This window comes from Oreochromis aureus, linkage group 1 (genome assembly GCF_013358895.1).
Source record: "Oreochromis aureus strain Israel breed Guangdong linkage group 1, ZZ_aureus, whole genome shotgun sequence".
In the NCBI taxonomy this organism is placed as follows: domain Eukaryota; kingdom Metazoa; phylum Chordata; class Actinopteri; order Cichliformes; family Cichlidae; genus Oreochromis; species Oreochromis aureus.
In genome coordinates, this window is record NC_052942.1 from 41,720,326 (window position 1) to 41,740,674 (window position 20,349).

A 20,349-nucleotide genomic window follows, 5' to 3' on the forward strand; every position below is an offset into this window, starting at 1 on the left:
ACTCCCGGTCTAATGTGCTCATTAGGGACTGCACAGCACACACATAATTGATAGCCACGACACACACAGTGCACACACACACAGGCATTATTGCAAACAGTTTCCTTTTTTAATGCTGCAGTAGAAAACAAGGTTATATGAAGTCATATAATGGGGTTCATTGTCAAGAACAACAACAACAAAAAACAACAGAAGGAAGTGAAAAGACGACCGGCACAGAATGCATAACGGTGTCTGTGCTGTTTACATGCCCATATTTTACACATAAGGATTTTTTCTTCTTCTCTCTCCACTCTGGCAGCTGTCAGTTACTTCAGCAAATTAACTGCCAAAAATGCAGCCAAACCTGTCACTCAGGAGGTTAGTGTAGCCATGGTTACCTTTCATATCCCAAAAAGATAAAGCTGCAGAGGAATCATGGCCGACTAATTAGACAGAAAAAAAAGGAAAAAAGAAAAGCCTTTCAGCGATATGAAACAACCCAGAGTGCTTATAAATAACAGTTTACATGTGAAACATCTTCATAAAGGAACATCTTTTTGTACAGCCTCAAATATCTTCTCACTGTTCGTTCACGTGTCGGATAAAAAGAGTCTTTAACCCTTTGAGCACGAGTCGGGAATAAAAAGATTCACCTGTTGTCCTTCGTTTGCTTTCTCCCTTTGTTTCTGTATCCTTTGATTAAATAACACATTTATAAAACTATTGTGCAAAACAATTTATTTATGTCTTCATATACTGTGCACCAGCAGATAGTCATAGTCTTTTAAATTAAAAATATAGAAACGATGCATAATTTAGACAGGATAAGTCATATGTCTTATGTACATATTTTACACAGACCTGAATTAATAGAGGCCCCTGATCAATGAAAGTAAATCTTTTTTTTATTATTATTCACAAAGCTGCGATATTTGCGTCACATCCTGTGAAACGAGGATCCCGCATCGGGCAGAGGATCTGCTTGACTTGACATTTTCTCCGCTTGGGACATGACGCGTGTCTAATTTTCACGAGGGCCTCGATAAATTTCCAATCTCTAATCTCAAGTCGACAGTGTTTGGATGTCCGGTGCAGAAATGCTTTGACGTACTCAGAGGGTTAAATTTTAAATGCTGCCTCAGCACCAAAAACGATGAAACAGAAGACAGAGCAGTCAGGAGTGAAAAGAGAAAATAAACCATGAAAAGTGCACCAGGTTTAGCTCCAGAAGGCTCAACTAAACTTTGTTTCTTTATGCATGCAGCTTATCACACCTCAGTGATGCCAAAATATAAAAACAACAAAATTCCATTTAGACAAATCTCAAAATACAAACACTTCGTTTTGGAGCTCTTTTTTTTAACTTCATATACCACCCCATCAGCCCCCACCCAACCCCCGCCCTTAAAAAAAAAGAACGTCTGTGTGAAAAGTCAGTCTACATCATACATAATAAAATTAAAAAACTTCTACAACACAAAATGTAAAACCATGTGCCGAAACTCAGAGCAGTAGTTGCATGGGATCTTTGTGCAGTCCCAACGCTTCAGGCGTCCTTCGTCATCGTTTCTCGTCTGTCAGAGACGGCGAGCAAGCTGGTGCTACTGTTTGTCCAGTTCGCACACGTACATGAGGTGATCCTCTGGGGACTTCCCGTGAGTCTTACTCAGGTGAAGCTTGACTGCGTGCTTGCTCGCAAATGTCCGATTGCACAGCTTGCACTGATAAAGGGCGCCGCTGTCGTCATCCTCGGGAGAGGGCAACGGCGATTCGGTACAGGGCAGAGACGTGGTTAAGGATGAGGACAGGGAGATGGGTAAGGAGGACGGGATGGACGTGGGGAGTGAGGACGGCAAAGGGTGGCTGGACGGGTGGAGGTTGGAGAACAGTTTCTCAGACAGTCCTTTGGTATGACGTTGGTGGTGGTGTTGCTGGGAGATCTGGCTGAGCAGCTGCTCCCCAGAAAGCTTCGCTAGGTCTCGCAGGCGAAAGCCCAGGTGGGATTCCAGGTGGCTGACGTAGGTGGACGGCGAGCGAATCTGAGAGGCGCAGTCGTTGCAGAAAAACACAGGGTGACCAGAATCCAGATTCTTCAAGAACTTTGTGCCACCGGTTCTCCTCAGCTGGTACTTGACATTTGCCAGCCAGTGGGATATGGTTGTCATGGAGAGACCCGTAAAGCGGGAGATATGCATTCTTTCCTGTGGGCTCAGGTCCGACATCATGTACTTGCCGTCATTTGTTTGTCTGAGACTGGAAGCAAACTGGGCCTGTAGGATGAGGAGATGCTGAGGGTTCCAGTTGGACTGGCGGCCTTTACGCTTCTGGGCAGGCGAAACATCTTCGGTCTCTTCCTGCGTGACGCCGTCGACGTCAGAGCGCTCGGACTGGCTGGTGGGCGTGGAGGACTTGGACACAGCCTGGCTTTCTGTCAGGTTCCTCAGCATGTCTGAGATATCTGAGAGGGCGTTTTCTCTCAGAGGTGATGTGGACATGAAGGAAGCTACTGCAGCTGAGGCTTTGGTCATGCTGACGGTGGAGGAGGGAGACACCGAGGATGGGGTGGAAGTGGGGGAGGAGAGAGATGTCGACCCCAAAGAGCTGTTGCTTTTGTCTGCATTTTTTCCTTTGGTAAGGTCTATGGGTTGGTCGTTGTTCAGATGCTGCTGGTAGAAATATCGCTCGAGGTGCTCGCTACCGGTCTTTTTGGTCTGTGCTGGTGGTGTAGAAGCGGCCACCGCTGCTTTCTCAGCCAGGCTGTTGCTCATCTTGAACAGCATGCTCATTGGGTCCAAGGAGGGCAGGGCCGGCTTGGCGGCCTTCCCTAGGTGGACATTCATGACGGACTGCAGCGCACTCAGAGGGTTCAGAAACGGCTGCTCTGGAGGCGGGTGATCTGTGATGATGGCTGTGCTGCCAAACGCAGAGATGGGCGGGGGTGAGGTCAGGGCAGCGGACTCTACACCATTCTCTGCCGACTCCTTTGTAGAGACATCCCCGTTTGCATCTCTGTGGTTGGGTCCATTTTCTTCTTCTGCGCTTGCATTCTCAGGGGTCTTACAGCCTCCTGGTTGGCTTTCTTTGGGGGACTCTCCTCGGGCTGACTCCTCTGCCCCACTGTTGCACGGTGAAGGGGTGGTGCGCCCCAGAGGAGAGGCCCTCACAACAGCAGCCGGCTCCCTCATTTTCTCCTCCACCTTGGCCACCTTCTCTGTCACTTTCTTGACGAGTTCCTCCATAGCATGGAAGTTGTTTTTAGGTAGTGGAGAGGTCTGGCAGCTAGGAGGTGAGATCAGCGGCTGGTTCTTGGCGGTGGGGGAGAGGATCTCCCCTCCGGGGAACATGTATTTCAGTGGGGAGCTCTTTCCAGAGGTACCCAGCGAAAGCTTCATGATGTTTGGTAGCTGGTAGGCAGCGTGGATGCTGGGATATCCTCCCCAGCTGGGAGCTCCATTCTGGGCCTTGTTGATGGCTGAGGTCACTGTGTTCTCCAAGGACTTGAGGATATCAAGACCCCCCTTTGGACTTTCCTCCAGATCCTCCTCAGTCAGATAGCTATACTTTGAAGTTATATCAAACTTTTCTTCAACCTCTTCCTCACCTACGGCCTTCTTCTCCTTGCTCACATCATTAACATTGTTCAGAATGGACTCTGCAGTGCACTCCTCCTCCTTCGCCTCCTTCTTTATCTCCACAACCATAGGAGTGGGGGAGATGCTGGTCGGAGGAGGCACCGGGGCAGGCGGAGGGGAGAAGGTGGTAGCAGCCAGGGGGACCGACTGCACCTTCTCTTCAGCTGCTGAGTTTGACCTCAGTGCCTGGGCGGATGCCTCTATGATCGGTTTGCCTTTCTTAATCGCAGAGTTGGTGACTTTGATGAAATGTCCTGTCACCATCATGTGAGCCGTGAGCTCCTGCAGCGTGTCGTGAGAGCTGCCGCACTCCATGCATTTGAGGATCTGCGACTTCCTGGATTCGAACTGCCAGGCGTAGCTGGCACCATTTTGGTGTCCATAGCGGTTGTTAGGCGTGATGTAAGGGTTGGTCACCTTTTGGAGTATATCGCCAGAGTCACTGAGGGAGGTGGGCTTCGGTGTGGCGCCTCCATTAGAGTCTGGCGAGCTGGGGATGTCCAGGTCAAGAGGGGCTCTCTTTCGAGCAGAAGAGATAATCTTAGCTGCCACAGGTGTGACGGGCTCTTTCAGAGGCACTTTCTGGTAGTGTTTCGTCTTAATCATGTGGACACTCAGGTCCTGAAGGGATTCAAAAGAGTGTCCACAGTACATGCACTTCAGAACCTTCTGCGCGTCCTCCTTCCCTTCCATCTCCAGCAAAGATCGTTTCCTGGGTTTGGACCACCGTTTAGCTCCCTCGCCATCCGTCTCGTGGTTATCATCACGGTAGTGGCCCGTCTCATTCATGTGCACCGTGAGCTCCACCAGCGTGTCGTATGCTGAGCTGCAGTCCTTACAGCGGAATTTGCTGGCACCAGTGAATATGGAGCCATAGAGCTTGGAGCTCTGCCGGTAGAGCTGGACGGTACTGAAGAGGTTGGGTTCTGTTGACGGGGCGCTCACGGCCACTGTAGGATGTTGGACCAGCGCCATCCTGTTGTGGTGGTTCTGAGAGACCTGCTGGAGGGTTTTAGCCATGGCTGTCTGGTGCCAGTCGTAGCCTCCGCTCCCACAGCTGCTGCTACTGCTGCTGCTGCTGCTGCTGCTGTGACTGCGGGGGGGCTTCTCCGCTGGGGACTGGCTCAGGTTCAGGTTTAGGGTGGACCAATAGGAATTGGTCAGAAAAGAGGTGTAAATGGCCTTCATCTTCTCCAGGCTGTCAGCGACAGAGCCTGTTGCAGCTAATATGGCCTCTTCGCCAGCGACAGTGGCAGCAGCGTTGGCGGCGGCCATCATGGTAGAGGAGGAGGACGGCGACAGGGCGTTGGAGGGATCTTTAGAGTGGAGGATCTCGTCCTCGTTTTTAAGTGAGGAGCTTTCAAAATCAGACATTCTGTCACTGGTTTCGCTCAGATGGGACTCGCTGTCCAGCTCCTGACCAGAGAAGTCAGCGGCGTTGGGGGAGTCACGGAAGCCGGTGGATCCTGGCCGGTCCTTGAGGAGGAAGTCCTTGTCTGGACATAGGAGTTTGGCGGCGGGCTCTTCCCCGTCCTGGGCTGAGTCGTCTCCATCCAGGTCTTCATCCAACAGAGCTGCTTCCTTCTCATCTTCAGGGATGTATGCTGCGAAGCGAAGAACAAAAACAGAGAGAGATCGGTTAGACCTACCACAGGAGGATGATCGTATTAGTCTCAGAGTTTATCCATCATGATGAAAACTCTTCTGACTAATGTGGTTTTTGAAACGTGTTGCTAATATTTCCCTGAACAGCTAAAGGATCAAACCTATAAAGACGCAGAGACGGGCAGACAGTTTTTTAAAACCCTGAAGAACCTTTAGTGCACAAGTGTCAAACTCCAGTCCTCGGGGGCCGCTGTCCAGAAACTTTTCCATGTGTCCCTGCTGCAGCACACCTGAATAAGATTAGTAGGTCATTAGCAAGACTCTAACGAACTTGACTGCATGCTGAGGAGGCAGTTCAGCCACTTGATTCATGTTACACGAGTGAATGAATATGGTGCAGTAAAAGTACTTTTAGAAGTACATTTTTCCAAACACTTACATTTATTTAAATGTACTTGAACAGGTTCGGGGTTGCCACACCAGCATGCAGTCAGTTTTATTCAGGTGTGTTGCAGCAGGGACGCATGGAAACGTTTCAGGACAGCGGCCCCCGAGGACTGGAGTTTGACACCCTTGCTTTAGTGTGTGTGAGGGGCACGTGCATCACGAAGGGCACGTGTTGCTTTGAATAAGGATAAATTAAATGTCTGCATAGCGTACATGGCCTGACTGGTTTCTCTGAAGCAGCAAACAAATAAATGCAGCATATCTGTGAGCGAAACAGCCTCAATCTTCAGGACATCTTCTGAACCTGTTGAGAGGCAGCAGGAGCCGACGGCACGGGCTTCACACTTTGTGCAATTGTTCACAGATGAAGGATTTACTCCCATAAACGGGACTCGGGCTCGCACTGACATTGTTTTCTCATTGGAACCGAGTCAGCACCCTGCCGCTCCTCCCTCCACCCTCAGGTCTTTGTTCTGCACAAAATCAGTGGGAGACAGGCGGAGAGAGAGACGGAGGATGGGAAGAGAAAGATGAAGTGAGGGAGAGGCAAAAAATGTCTCTTCAAACACAACTTGCCACCTTATTCTTCTCAAGGGGCAACAGCTTGAAATTAAAACTAAATTTGAAATTAATGAAGCACATTCTGGCGGTGGCATTCGTTTCTGAAGTAATAAATTACTTGTATCAACCTCGGAGACAGCGGTTCCTGTCTGTCAATTAATATGTCTTACGCTTCTTCTGCAGACTCTAATGCATTCCCTAACAGACACACTCACCATTTAAATTAAGCACGCGTGTTCACTCATTACACCGCTCAGCCCTCGCCTCCTCGTAAATAAAAAAAAATGTATGTACGTTTCCTTGCGACAAATCTCTCCCCGCAAAACCCATTTGCTTCAATTACAGAAGATTAGAAAAAAGTTTAGAGTTATTATTTACAGTTTAGCTGCAGGGAGACGGCTCGAGGCTCTCCATTTATATTCAAATCCCTCCAGTTTAAGAAGAATACAGTGGAAATCACACAGAGAAGAGATGCATCAAGACAAATCACACTGTCGCCTCTCTGTGCAGCTACCAATGTTTTCTTTGGTTAATAAGTCCATCAGAGGGGAAGCAGATGAGCAACGCTCGCGCTGTGCACGTCGAGCTGAGCGTGCTCGCACACGCACACGCAACAGAAGGGGAGGGTGTGTGTGTGTAACGGGCTGTCACTCGCCCATCTGACCTGGCGTGTAAACACAGGAAATGCGTCTGTAACCACAATCCACCGCTTCCACAGACACAAAGAAACGAGCTGCTCCGACACGCTCGCCAAACCGAACCGCAGACACCGTCAGAGGTCTGGTCCCACCGTCTCTTAGCTGATTATTCCAGCCAATGGGGTTATGTCCCCACGCTGTCTGTTCAGCAAAGACCGGACACCGTGGAGGAAAGACGCTGAATCGATGGTCGGTCGTGTTTTAACCGAATCTCGCCGTAGCTCAGATGGTTTTAACGAGCTTTTGTTGAGCAGGAAAAAAACACCGAAACCGGAGCAAAGTGACACAAACAAAACTTCCTGCCTGGAATACCTGAACGACCTGTCGGCATTGTGTGTGTATGTGTGTGTACGTGTGTGTGTGTCTGTAATGTACGTGTGTGTGTACTGCATCAGCAGTGAAACAGAGAGGAGTCTTTGTCATTGTCAGGCTGCTGTTTGCCGTCGGTGATGATACGACACTGCCGTGGGATAAACAGATGTAGAGAGACACAGATATCCCCGAGCCATCACACACACACGCACACACACACTTCCTGTATGTACTGTATGTGCTGCAGTGTAACAGCTCTGTGCCTCAAGGCGAGCTCTGGAGTTTCTGTTTTCAGGATCCACCTGAAAAGCTTTAAACACATCACGGCGAGCGCTTTAAACCCATACGGTCACCTGACCTCTCACCGACACTGCGTGCGGTAACGGTGCCCTTTGTTGCATTAAAGCAGCTGTGTATTTGAATGCGTTTCGTCTCCCAGCCTCCTCGGCTCTCCCTCCGTCTGTCTCGAGCCGCCACCCGTGCATACGTGCACTCGCCATCTGCTGTGAATCAGCCCAAACGACAGCTGTGTAAGAGAACGGTGCAGAGCCACAGCAGCCCAGAGCGCTCATCGAGGCCAAACATGAGCACGTGAAACTGCGTTATGGCGAGCCGCCTCTGAGAGGATCTGCGTCTCTGTAAAGTACACGGCTTTTATTGGAAACAATGTTTTAGTGGTGAAAGTGTGGAACAAAGAGCAGAACTGCAACAAAGGCAATGAGCTTCATCTGGATTTGAAACTGAGTGGTTCTTCCTCGTTTAAAGGCTTTGTGTTGCTAATGTTTGTGGTTCTTCCAACGGTTCCTCCTGGATTCTCCTGGAGTCTCTGAGCAGTCCCTCAGTCTTTCAGCCTGAGTTTTATCCTAACACGCAGCCTGCAGGAGGTCCAGATGTTCTCATGCGGCACCTCTGGTGAGTTAGCTGAGTCTGTGCTCCCTCTGATGGAAGGGCTGGAGACAGGCGAGCAGCTCTGAGATGATACATCGTCTCAGCGGCAGGAAATGAATTATGAACTTCTCTAAACTTCCCAGCTGGAGATGTTTAAATGAAATGATAAGACAAGACAAGACAAGACAAGACAAGACAAGACAAGACAAGACAAGACAAGACAAGACTTTATTGATCCCACGACGGGGAAATTTCTGTGTTACCTCAGCTCAGGTACAGATATCAGAAGGGAAATACAAAAAATACAAATAAGTGCAAACAATGAAAAATAAGTAAGATAATATACTATATACAACGGTAGCATACACAGTATGTGATTATGGATATGGTTGTGGAAATATGCAAGACATAAACTATATAGCTTAACATAACTATTGTACCACTACTATTCCTTTTTTTTTTTTTTTTTTTTTTTTTTTTTTTTTTTTCTTAAACCTGTCCCGTTTGGTTCTTTTGCCATCAGAATTATTGTCTAAAATGCGAAGAAAGATGCCCAACGGATTTACTTTACCAAATGGACCATCCCAGCCTTGCCGTAATGGTCCATTTGATTCACCTTTTATTGTTTATTTTATTTTGACTTGCTGAATACGGGACAGACTTGACTGGTGGAAAGAAAGGGGAGAAAGAAAGAGGGAAAGAAAAACAGCTGAGAAGAGGGACGAGAAGGGCAAAACCAAAACCAACAGAATAAGCAGACAAAAATACATATATCGATCACCTGGATCACCTGTTGAGAAAGAAAAAAAGAAAGCAAGTAAAGAAAACGAGAGTAATAAACAACATCACAATGATATATGGGAATATGACAGTAAATACTAAATATTAAACATTATTGTGCAGCACACGGATCGACAGCGCACAGTGTGCTTTGAGGTAGGAGCCAAAAGGGTGTAGTTTGTGTGTGTGATCACCCGTGTGTGCACCTGTGAGCATGAACGCTTGTTTTTAAAAGGTTCCTTCATGTAATGATCTACTAGAGGGTGTGGGGGCCACTGCCCCGTCCTCCAGGGCATGAAGCAGGTATGGAGGAGATCAAAACTCCAGACATCCAGAGGCCCCCAGAACACAAGAGACCAAGGAAGACCAACAGAGGGGCAGCCGCGCTTGCTATCCCAGAAAGAGCTGAGGAGAGTCCCAGATGAGGGGTCACTCAGCAGCCGCGAGCAGAAGCCGGGGGTTGCAGTGACGTGCCCGTGAGCTCCGCCGGCAGCCAGCTGTGCCTGAGTGACCGAGCCCCGGGCTGAGAGGCCGAGGGCACCCCATCCCCGAAGTGGCCCGAGCGAGCCCCAGGCTCCAGGCCCCGATAAGCAGCCGCCAAGGAGTGAGCCGGTGGGTACCTGGGCGCCCACCCCGGACACAAAGAACCACCAACGCACCGATGTCTGAGGCGTCTGCCACCGGCAGGGGAAGTGGTGGGGGAGATGGGCCTCAAACCTTGGAGGGCCTGAGATGTCCCCAGAGAGGTGGCGTCTGATACCCAACCTGACATAAAGACACAGACAAACAGGCACACACAGATACAAACATCTATTCCCACCCTCATGCTCTCATATACAATTACTCAACACTCACCCAACGTGGAGACGGACATAAAGAGACGCTGTACACACAATCACACTCCCCAAAGCGTACTCTAAGCCCCGGGTCTAGGTACCCTTGCCCCTGGAGGGGAAACTGCGCCCAGACCCAGGTGATGTTACCCTTTTCCTGCGGTGGGAGAAGCAGACTGCCCCGACCCGCAGCAGCAGGGAGGCCCCACATTCCAGACCCCAGTCGGACGGCCAACTCCTCCTCCTAGCCCCCCGCTCCAGCAGGCCGCAGAGAACGGGGTGTGGGAAGACTCAAACCTCCCTCCACCCGCTCTTATGTAGTGTTGATGTATGTGTGTTCTAAGGTGCATTTAAAACCCAGGAGGGCATGGAGCTACCTGCCAGAGCAGCAGGTAAGCGTATAGCCCCTCCTGCTAGCCCTCAATGTCTACGTGTATTTAAAATTGAGAGGTGGGCATCCAGGGGTGAGGTGTACACCCTGATGGTAATTGGAATCCGTGTAGCGTGCCCACCCCAAGATCCTATATGTATGTGTAATGAGAGTGTGAGTAATGTGAATGTCTAAGTTGTGGGATAAAATTGAGGCAGAGGCAGCCAGAAGAAGGGACAGAGGGGGGATGTCTCCTCTGCACCCTGGTGACACACCCCACCCCAAGGCCCTGCATGTGTGGGTGATTGTGGTGGAGCGGGAAGAGGGAGGCAGCTGGAGATGGGGAGGGAAGGAAGGGAGGGGCAGTGACCCCTCCTGGGGCCAGCTCCCCGCTGACCCCAGTAGGCACCCCATACTCTGCAACCCGCCAGGAAAGGGGGGCCCAGGCCCATCCGGACCGGGCCCAGTGCAGCAACGCCCCAGCCCCACAGAGCCCGGGACAGTCCACCCGACCCCACCACAGAGAAAACTGCACCCACCCCATCATCCACTCATCTTCCAGACTACACAAGACAATAGACGCCCAGGCTGAGATCTTCCTCCACCTCTCCTGTATCTCCCCCTCCTGCAGAGAGAGTTCCTGAAGAGAGAAATCTCCTGCAGGATTACCACTACTATTCCTATGTATAGACATGTAGACACACACGTATACACTAAATATACATATGTATGCATATACATACATATATACCTGCACATGTCCATACACATAGAAAGTCCATTATGCATGAAGTGGTGACCATGGATGTTCACAGTGTCCAGTGAGTCATGACATCGTGATTGAGGAGTTATAGAGTCTAACTGCTGTTGGGATGAATGATCTGCAAAAGCGCTCCTTCCTGCAGCGAGGGTGTTTCAGTCTCTGACTAAAGGAGCTGCTCAGCACACTCACAGACTCATGCAGTGGGTGATGTGGGTTGTTCATGATGGATGTCAGCTTTACTAACATCCTCCTCTTGCCAACCACCTACACAGACTCCAGAGGACATCCCAGCACGGAGCTAGACCTCTGCACCAGTTTGTCAATCCTGCTCCTGTCCCTGTCCGTGCATCCACTCCCCCAGCAGGCCACTGCATAGAAAAGGGCAGATGCTACCACAGTGTCATAGAATGTCCTTAACAGAGTCCTGCAGACTCCGAAGGACCTCAGTCTCCTCAGCAGGCGGAGTCGACTCTGGCCCTTCTTATACAGGATGTCTGTATTTGTAGTCCAGTCCAGTTTATTGTTGAGATGAACACCCAGGTACTTACAAGAGTCCACTATCTCAATGTCTGTCCCTTGGATGTTCACCAGTGTTGTAGGGGGTGACTTCCTCCTGAAGTCTATGCCCATCTCCTTTGTCTTGCCGGCGTTGATTTGGAGCGCGTTAGTCTCACACCAGCCAACAAAGTCACTGATGACCCCCCTGTATTCCTGATCATTCCCGTCTGATACGCAACCAGTGATGGCTGTATCATCTGAGAATAGATGGCAATCGTCCGAATTATAACAGAAGCCTGAAGTGTAAAGGCTGAACAGGAAAGGTGAGAGAACTGTGCCCTGTGGTGCCCCCGTGCTGCAGATTACCACCTCGGACACACAGTCATGAAGCCTCACATACTGTGGTCTGTTGGTAAGGTAGTTGATGGTCCATGCAGTCAGCTGTTTGCCTACTCCGGCTCCCTCCAGCTTCCCTCTCAGTAGTGCAGGCTGGATGGTGTTGAAAGCACTGGAGAAGTCAAAAAACATGATCCTCACAGTGCTCCCCGCCTGCTCTAGGTGAGAGAGGGATGGGTGCAACAGGCAGATGACAGCGTCATCCACCCCGATTCCAGAACGGTAGGCGAACTGCAGGGGGTCCATCACTGAGCTCACCAGTGGCCCGAAGGTGGTGCAGGATGAGCCTTTCCATCGTCTTAATCAGATGAGAAGTCAAGGCCACAGGCCTGAGGTTGGGCTCCTTGGGGTGTGCGATTTTTGGCACCAGAACCACACAGGAAGTCTTCCACAGTTCAGGAACCCTCTCCAGGCTCAGGCTCAGGTTGAAGATGTACAGGGCCACCTGACAGAGCTGGTCTGCACAGTCCCTGAGCAGTCTGGAGCAGATTCCATCTGGACCTGCTGCCTTCCTTACCTTTGTCCTCTTGAGCTGACTTCTCACCTGATCAGCTGTGAAGTAGATGTGAGGCTGGGCTGGAGTGGGGGGTGGGGCTGGCTCTGTTGTGGGTAGATGTGTGGATAGGGGTGAAGCAGGGTTGTGGTGAGAGGAGAGCTCAGGTGACAATGGCATTGCACCCGGAGAGGGGGCAGCAACTGGAGGGGGACGTTGATTCAGATTTGTACTATCCAAAGTCCTTCAGGCCTTCACCTTTACAGAGACCTTCATCTTTCTTAAGACGACCAAAGTTTAAATGCAGCATCTGAAAACTTCCTCATTTATACTGAGAAAGAATTTTAAAGTCACTCTGCTTCTCTGTGACATCACACTAATATTTTCACCGTGTGTACGGCGTGCGCGAGGGGTCAAAAATCCTGCAGCTCTGATTTCACTGCAGGTGCATCAGCCATGTAAACCAGGGAGGAGGAGGAAGAGGAGGAGGACGAGGGGGGCCTGGAGTGAAGTCAAAAATGAGGACACACACGCACGCACGCACGCACGCACGCACGCACACTGAGATGATCCCCAACGCTGCTGGCTCGTGCTCGACTGTGACCCAGGATACTGAGATCAGTAAGCACACACACACACTTACACCACGCTGCAGTACGAGGAGGCGAGGTCAAACACAAAAGCTATCCAGGTGCTCTTTTAATTAGCAGAGCGAGCTGCAGATGAAGGACCAGAGCGTGGAGAAGCTTCATTTTTCCTGTTTTTCAGGTTTCCACACGACTCCAGAACTAAACTCCGAACGCTTCAACGGGAAATACTTCCAAGTGTAAATCAACTGATCGATCGATAGACGTGAAACGACTCACAAAGCAAAGTGTGGTAAAGTTATGATCTGATCCTCGAGTATGTGACGGCTCGATTTTAAAGTGCTGAATCTGCTGCACACAAAGAGTTCGCTTCCTCACATCGGTCCCACATCCACAGGGTCGTGTCCATGGACCAAACGTTTGGAGTTTGGGTGCAGTGAATCATTTCGTCCTCTTCTTTGGGTTTTACTTCAAAACTTCAGTCGAATGGTTGTTCGTGTTTCTTTATAAACGGAAACCGCTCATCAGGGTCAGACAAAGATAGTGCGCTCGGTGGAAGTATTTCCTCTAAAGCAGGGGTGAAAGTTAAAGCCCGAGGGCCAAAATCGGCCTGGCCAAAACTAATCCGATCCACCAGGCAGTTTTGGAAAATGACAAGGACGACATACATGTTTGGACTTTTAAATGTATTTAATATGTTTTTCAGCTTTTCTGGCTGATAAAGACGCCCCATGGTCTACACCACAATGACTAAGTAACAGATCAACAATTACAGGACAGAAAAGTTTTGATCTTTTTCTGTCATTTGGTCACATTTCTTTCAATAACAACATCAGCATTTCTTTGTCAACTAGGAAAACTAAGAAGTGTGTAGTTGAACTCCACTGTGACAGAAAGAGGAGTTTCCCCCGTCCTCAGGATCAAAGCGGGGTGCGTGTGGTGCTCGATGAAAAACGGGTGGACGTCGCCGCTCTAATCAGTCTCTAAACACGCTGCAGACAGGAAACGCTCCTCCAGCTCGTCCCATTCACAGCGACGGGAGCACAACTGTCTCTGTGCACCGACACCAACGGCTTTCTCTTTTTCGTTCCTGGCTCATTGTCTCAACACAAAGCATTAATGTGGTGATGGTGGAACTTTAACCATATTTTCCTGAAGCACGCCGAGCGGCTTTAATGCCTAAAGCTGATCAGAGAGAGAACCCCCCAACTGATCCAGCCACATGTTTAGCCACTTCCAGCCTCCTGACGTGAACTGTTGTCTCTCAGTGAACAATACCGCCTAACGACACTTTGGGGGTAACGAGACACGGCTCAGGGAGCACTGCTTCATGATGACATGTGATCACCTCCTCTCCCTGCCTCACGTTTGTCCCTCCGCACTCAGCAGAGCAGCCACATTAATGAAGTTAATTGAATCCATGATCAATAACTTAATTATAGTGATCTGAAACGCACAGACAAATTGGTGGGAAGGCCCTTCTGCACGTGCACTCATGGTGGTTAAAGGGGCGTGGCTGCATGCGGTGAGCGCCCTAAAGTGGCGAGGCGTGCCATTGATCCCAGAGGCGACTGATCGACCTGTGCGGCTCGTGATGGATGGACTGAGACATGGAGTCACACCATCAGCAGAGCTACAATCAGCCCTCAGACAGGTGAGGAGCACCTGTGGTCTCCAAGCAACCACCAACTGCTGCAGTTCCTCTAGCGTCCTGCGGAGGCTCCACAGTGAATCGGTCCCCATAGACTCCCATGTTAAAACAAACAAAGTGGTTTGCTCTCTAAAGATAATTTTTATAACACCTGTAACATAATAACTGAATTAAGGGGTGTGGCCTCATAGCTGCTAGCAGTCTGTAGCACCGTTGGCCGCCAAGCGACAGCTTTTACCTGCATAGACGTCAGCTGAGGGGGTTCAGCAGCTGAGAGGCCACGCCTGACTATCGCCATGACGACAGCACAGCTGATAAAGCTGTGTAGCTAACGTGCTCTCGGTTCAGCGGTGATCTCAGAGCTTTTGCATTCCGAGAGTGGAAATGTGCAGACACACAGCAAGTGTGGGAAGTTGCTGGGTATCTATTACCTGCCAGTCTGCTCTGATCTCTTTGGACAGCTCTGATCAAAAGATGTCATCCAGTCCACTCGACCCGGCTCGCCGGGGGAGTGTGCGTGCACGTCTGTGTGTGGTGCCGAGCAAATCACAGCGAGGCCTGGGTGTAAATAAAATGACAGGATCACTTTAAGGTCCTGTCAAGTAGGCAGGAGGCGATTATGATAACGCCCGCTCTGTTCCAATGCAAACGGACACACTTAAATTCAGCGGGCGTGGGATCGCACCCCTGGCAGAGCTCGTTCTCCGCGTCCGCCGCTCTTCTTTAGTCCTCCTCGCCTCGCTGAAATAATGCCTTTCTCTGGTGCTCAGGAGAGCTCGACTTACAGCCGGGATGTAAACACACAGAATGACATCTTCCTGAATGTGGGCATGAAACAAAAGAAGTCCTTCGAATGAATCTCCGCGGCAAACGTGGACATAAAGAGGCTGAAAAAAGCTCCACTGAGGCAATAAAAGGTGTGAAATGTGCCGAGTTTTGGAGGCGCGCAATAAAGCTGGAAAACAGCTCTGCTCCGAGGCAATCTAGACTGCAAAACACAAACCATTAAGTTTGTGCATTATCTTTTAATTTAATCTTGAATGATTTATAATCCATCACGCAAGGCTTCAACCATATCCAATTATTCTCTGCTGCTTGATTGACAACAAAGGTGATTTATTAAGCTAATAAAAAGTGATGTGCTCTGAAAATAACCAGCCAGACGGACACGCAAACACCTGAGAGATCGATACTCTGCACGTATGTGTGTGACTTTAAAGCTGTGCGAGAAAATCCTTTGAACAATCACTTATGCATCTCTTTACTTAAAAGAGAAATCCGTCTCCATCCAACGCGCTCGCTCTGCAGAAACGTCGGAAATCAAAATGTCAGCCGTGTGACGACTGATGGCTTTTCCTCACGCAGGCCGACTGATTATATTAGACTTTAATTCCTCCGTCCGCAGCTTATGTGTCATCTTAGTCTGCGCTTTATCTGCTAATGTTACGCTCAATCACTTGATATTAATGAAAAACAGAGAGCCAAGCAGTGTGTGTGTGTGTGTGTGAGGAGGAGGGGGTTAACGGTCTACAGTTTACATGCATATCAATGTAGGAGTGTGCCATTAAGAAATATTAGCATGTTTACAGCATCACGCCGTGTACGCTGATTTAGTGAAGCCGACACACGCACACACACACAAACACTTGCGCACACACACAAACACTTGTGCACACACACACAAACATGTGCGCGCACACACACACACACACACACACACACACACAAACTGTGAAACAGCAGAGATAATTTTAAATCTGATCAGGAAACAAAATTACTCCCATTACAGAATCATATGTGTTCGTGGCGTAGTGTAAAAACAAACAAAAAGGAGGGTTTGCTGGAGCTGACAGCCATCAGCCTCTAGGGCTCACACATGAGCCTGCAGTTACTCTAATTTCCTGCAGAGGCAGCATTGAGTAGGTCCTCATGTTAAAGCAGAAAGATGCACGTTTAGAGCCTGATACAGAGGCAGTGTGGTCAGTTTGCATTATTAGGGGCGTGGCCTCTCTGACTGACAGGCAGATGGTGACACAGGTGGCTGTAGCTCCTAGCTTCACCTGAGCTGGACCTCTGCTCCATGTTTGTGCTGTTGGAGCCATTTGTAGCATTATTAATGACATCATGTGACCAATAACAGGGCTGCTGTGAGTTCACTGCACTAACAGACAATCCAAGAAGGCGGAGCTCCAGTTTTAGGGTTTTATGGCTAAGCTAGCAAGCGTCAGGGGAGAACTAAGCTCTTCACCCCAAAAACAAACTGAGGCTTCGATACTAAGGGGTGACACCGTGGTGGAAGGTCCATCTTTGATATGACATACACAGGGTCATCAATGCCTGTGAATGTGTGCATGAGCGACAGGGCAGCGCATGATGAAACGTCATCATAACATTGAATTTACAGCTGATTTTCCAACAGTTTGGTTTGTGCAGATGATGTGGGAGACTCTGATCTGGTCCCAGCTCGTTTCCCTGATCGTGACGGGTTCTGATGTTCTTCTGTTCTCCTGAGTTTAACTCCTCCAGCTGTGCAGGTGTCTGCAGATACAGTTCAGGTTCACACTGCGCTCCTCTCCGTGCTGCAGACACATTTACACATCATTGCTACGACTCAAAGCAACAAACGGGCGCGATGATCACGAACGCTGATTCTGTTTCAGCTCCAACATGTTTCCTTTACAAAAGTCTGTGCTGCACATTGTTTTACAGACGAGTTCCTGACGCCATGGATAAGGACTAAACATCTCCATCACTCACATCAGCTGTGCAACTCATTTTACTCTCACACGTCTGTCACACATGTGTCGCTGCGATTCAAAGGAAACTAAAGCCACCATGAGTCACCAGAAAGGACGCCAGCGAGCTTCCTGTTCTCAGGCAGAAACCGAAGCATGGCTGCTGTATGTTTATGATCAGCTGAAATCAGACATCATCTTATTCTGAACTGTGAGTCATGCAAAGCTACCCCAGCAGAGAGCAGCTGGGGCCACGTTACAGTTGGTGGTAAGTCTCAGAGGAGAACGAACTGCTGAATCTGCTCTGATTTCTCAGGTTTCTCTCTGAATCTGCAGCTTTCCTCTGCAGGATGGAACCAGGTGGAGGCCGTCAAACTGAAACGATTTCACCTGCTGATCAGAACATCAACAGATCTGTTCACTGACACCTTCATCATATGCAGCAATTAAAAAGAAACCTGAGCTGCGGCTTTAAAAACACGTTAGCATGTTGTTAACATGTCACGTGATGGATCTCTGGTCTATGCTGGCCATCAGCGCTCCTCATCAGTGTGTGTGAGAGGTTTCAGTTTCAAAGCGCTGTCTGTGTGCGTGTGTGTGTGTAGTTTCCAGGGTGGTGGTAAATACACAGACAGCCATGAATGATGTCAGGAAGCAGAGCGCCATTTTTAATCATGTAATGAGACCCGAAGACCAGAAAACACCACGCTGAGTGCTTTTATGTCACGCAGATGATGTCAGAGTAGGACCAGTGTGTGTGTGTGTGTGTGTGTGTGTGTGTGTGTGTGTGTGTGTGTGTGTGTGAGAGAGAGAGAGAGAGAGACCAGGCTGCAGGTGAAGCAGTAACACACACAGCTGTGAGAAATGGCGAGCTGGGCTTGACATCCTCGTCTCTCTGTGACCACAAACCTTCAGAAAACCATCTGTGGTTAACCTTCAGAGACACTAACAGGAAGTTAGACTTCTGAACTGTGGAGCCTCTGTCTCTGAGTTAGCCCCATGTTAGCAATACAAGCTTTAACACTCAGAGTTACTGACGTTTCTACAGCTCGTGTTAAACAAAGACCTGATTTCAGAAATCCAGGTGAGGGACCGGGAAGCTGCCTAAGGTGTTCAGACTCATTCCTGCAGAGCTCCATGCGGATTAAACTGAGCAGCACGTGAAAATAAAACGTCGTCTGCGTCTCTCTGAAGGCAGCGTCTCGTCCGTGTGCGACACGCTAGCCTGGGTTGACCGTCAGTGGGCCAGGTGTCACACTTGCATTCAGGTTGTGATAGATGAACACATCCGCTCACGCGGAGGCCTCGGTCCGGCGTTCCACTGTCAGGATGATGATCAATCCTGCAGTCAGGTGATCATGTGACTGCAGGCTTCTCTGTCTGAACATTGTTACCGTGGGATTACTTAATATCTAAAAAACAACTGAACTGCCACAGCCACGCCGATGTGTTCGTGATATATGGGCACCATCATTAATGCTTCCCCTCCCTCACAATCACTTCTCTTTCACCAAACCCCGCTGCTGTGGCGTCTTAAAAAGGAGAAAAGAGCTTTCACAGGCTCGTGTCACCTCGGGACATTGGGTCACATTTGTCCAGAGAGATGCAGAGATTTTTACATTTGCACCATCAGGAGACGATCTGTGCTCAAAATGAAAAAACGCCATCATTAGTTTGGCGTCTGTGATGCTGATGAATGAGACGTTTCACTGAGGAGCTGGACTTCATTTACAGGAAAAAGACTGCTGTAAGTAGTTTTAATTTTATGCTTTGTGCTCTACCAAACAAAACCATCTCCTCCACGATGCTCATTAATTTTCATATACAAATATTTACATCCAGTGTGAAGTTACGAAGCCTTAAAGCTCCAGATGCTCCAACGTTTTTCCCGCTGGATGTCAGAGTGGACGATCCATCAGATTACTGCTGACAGACGTCACACAGAAGGAAAACAAGCGCCTTTCCTGCCCTCTCATGTGAGTGGGTTTAAATCACCTTCAGCACCAGGCAGTCACATGTGGGTCACATGTTGGTCACATGCTCCACCAAAACCTCTAAAGTTTGTGTATCTGTCAAATAGGGCTGCCACAAACGATTATTTTGATAGTCGACTAGTCACCGATTATTTTTGCGATTAGTCGACTAATCGGATCATGCATCCATTGGACGTAAAACGTACAGCTTATTGCACCAGCAGCATCTGCTCTTATATAACATTAGCTTACAGTTTTAAGTGTTTGGTATGTGCTAACTAAAAATAAAGACAAGATGATAGTTTATTCAATTTAATGAGATTTACAGATTGTTTCGGTAAAGTTTAATAAACTCCTTGCTATCTAAAATATAACGGGACACCGGAGTATATTCTCGAACATCTCACACTTCTGATAATCAGTTGTCTGCTTGACGTTTATTCAGTCGTGTATAAACTATAACTTTAATCTCAGCCAAACCGATTTACTCAGGAACAAATAAAATACTAAAAAAAAAAAAAAAAAAGGCCAAACAATAACATTTTTAAGTTATCTAACTGACTTATATATGTTTAACCTGAGTAGCGAAAGACAGTGGTGGGTTTGAAAACGATTTGCCGGGAGTCCGGTGTTCTCACGGGCTCTAGTGAGCCTGCCCCGCTAGCTATCGAGCTAGTGGGTAACAGACGTCTCCGAAAACGCCGGAGCGCTTTTGAAAATATGCAGTGTCTTGATAAACTGAGCAGATATTTGAGGTTTACACAGCTACATTCTCGCCTGAAAATATGTTAAACGTTTATTTTGTGACCCAGAAAGATTAATAAGAGTAATATTAAAACTAACTAGCTGCCGCCATTGTTGAAAACTGAGCAGGGCCAGCTATGAATTCTGGGACACTGCTGCTTCTTCTTCTTCGAGTGTAACGGCAGCTGGCATCCTTGTACATGCAGTGCTGCCATCTTCTGTTTCAGTCCGTTATTACACTCTTAAATCCTACTACTTATTCCTGCATCTTTTGTGATCTTACAAAGCTTCAAACGACGCGTCGACTATTAAATCAGTCGTCGACGATTTTGATAGTCGACGTAATCGTGACTAGTCGACTAATCGTGGCAGCCCTACTGTCAAACCAAATCACTTTAACC

At 48.8% G+C, this 20,349-nt stretch overlaps 1 protein-coding gene across 1 annotated transcript in view; it reads right to left on the reverse strand.

The window, feature by feature from the left end:
* Positions 1–110: 110 nt before the first annotated feature.
* tshz3b (teashirt zinc finger homeobox 3b) overlaps positions 111–20,349 on the reverse strand; it is a 34,714-nt gene continuing 14,475 nt past the window's right edge. Inside the window, exon 3 of the mRNA XM_039614270.1 lies at positions 111–5,218. Within this exon, the coding sequence (XP_039470204.1) occupies positions 1,584–5,218 (3,635 nt within the window). The 3' untranslated portion in view covers positions 111–1,583. The remainder of the gene's footprint in view (positions 5,219–20,349) is intronic.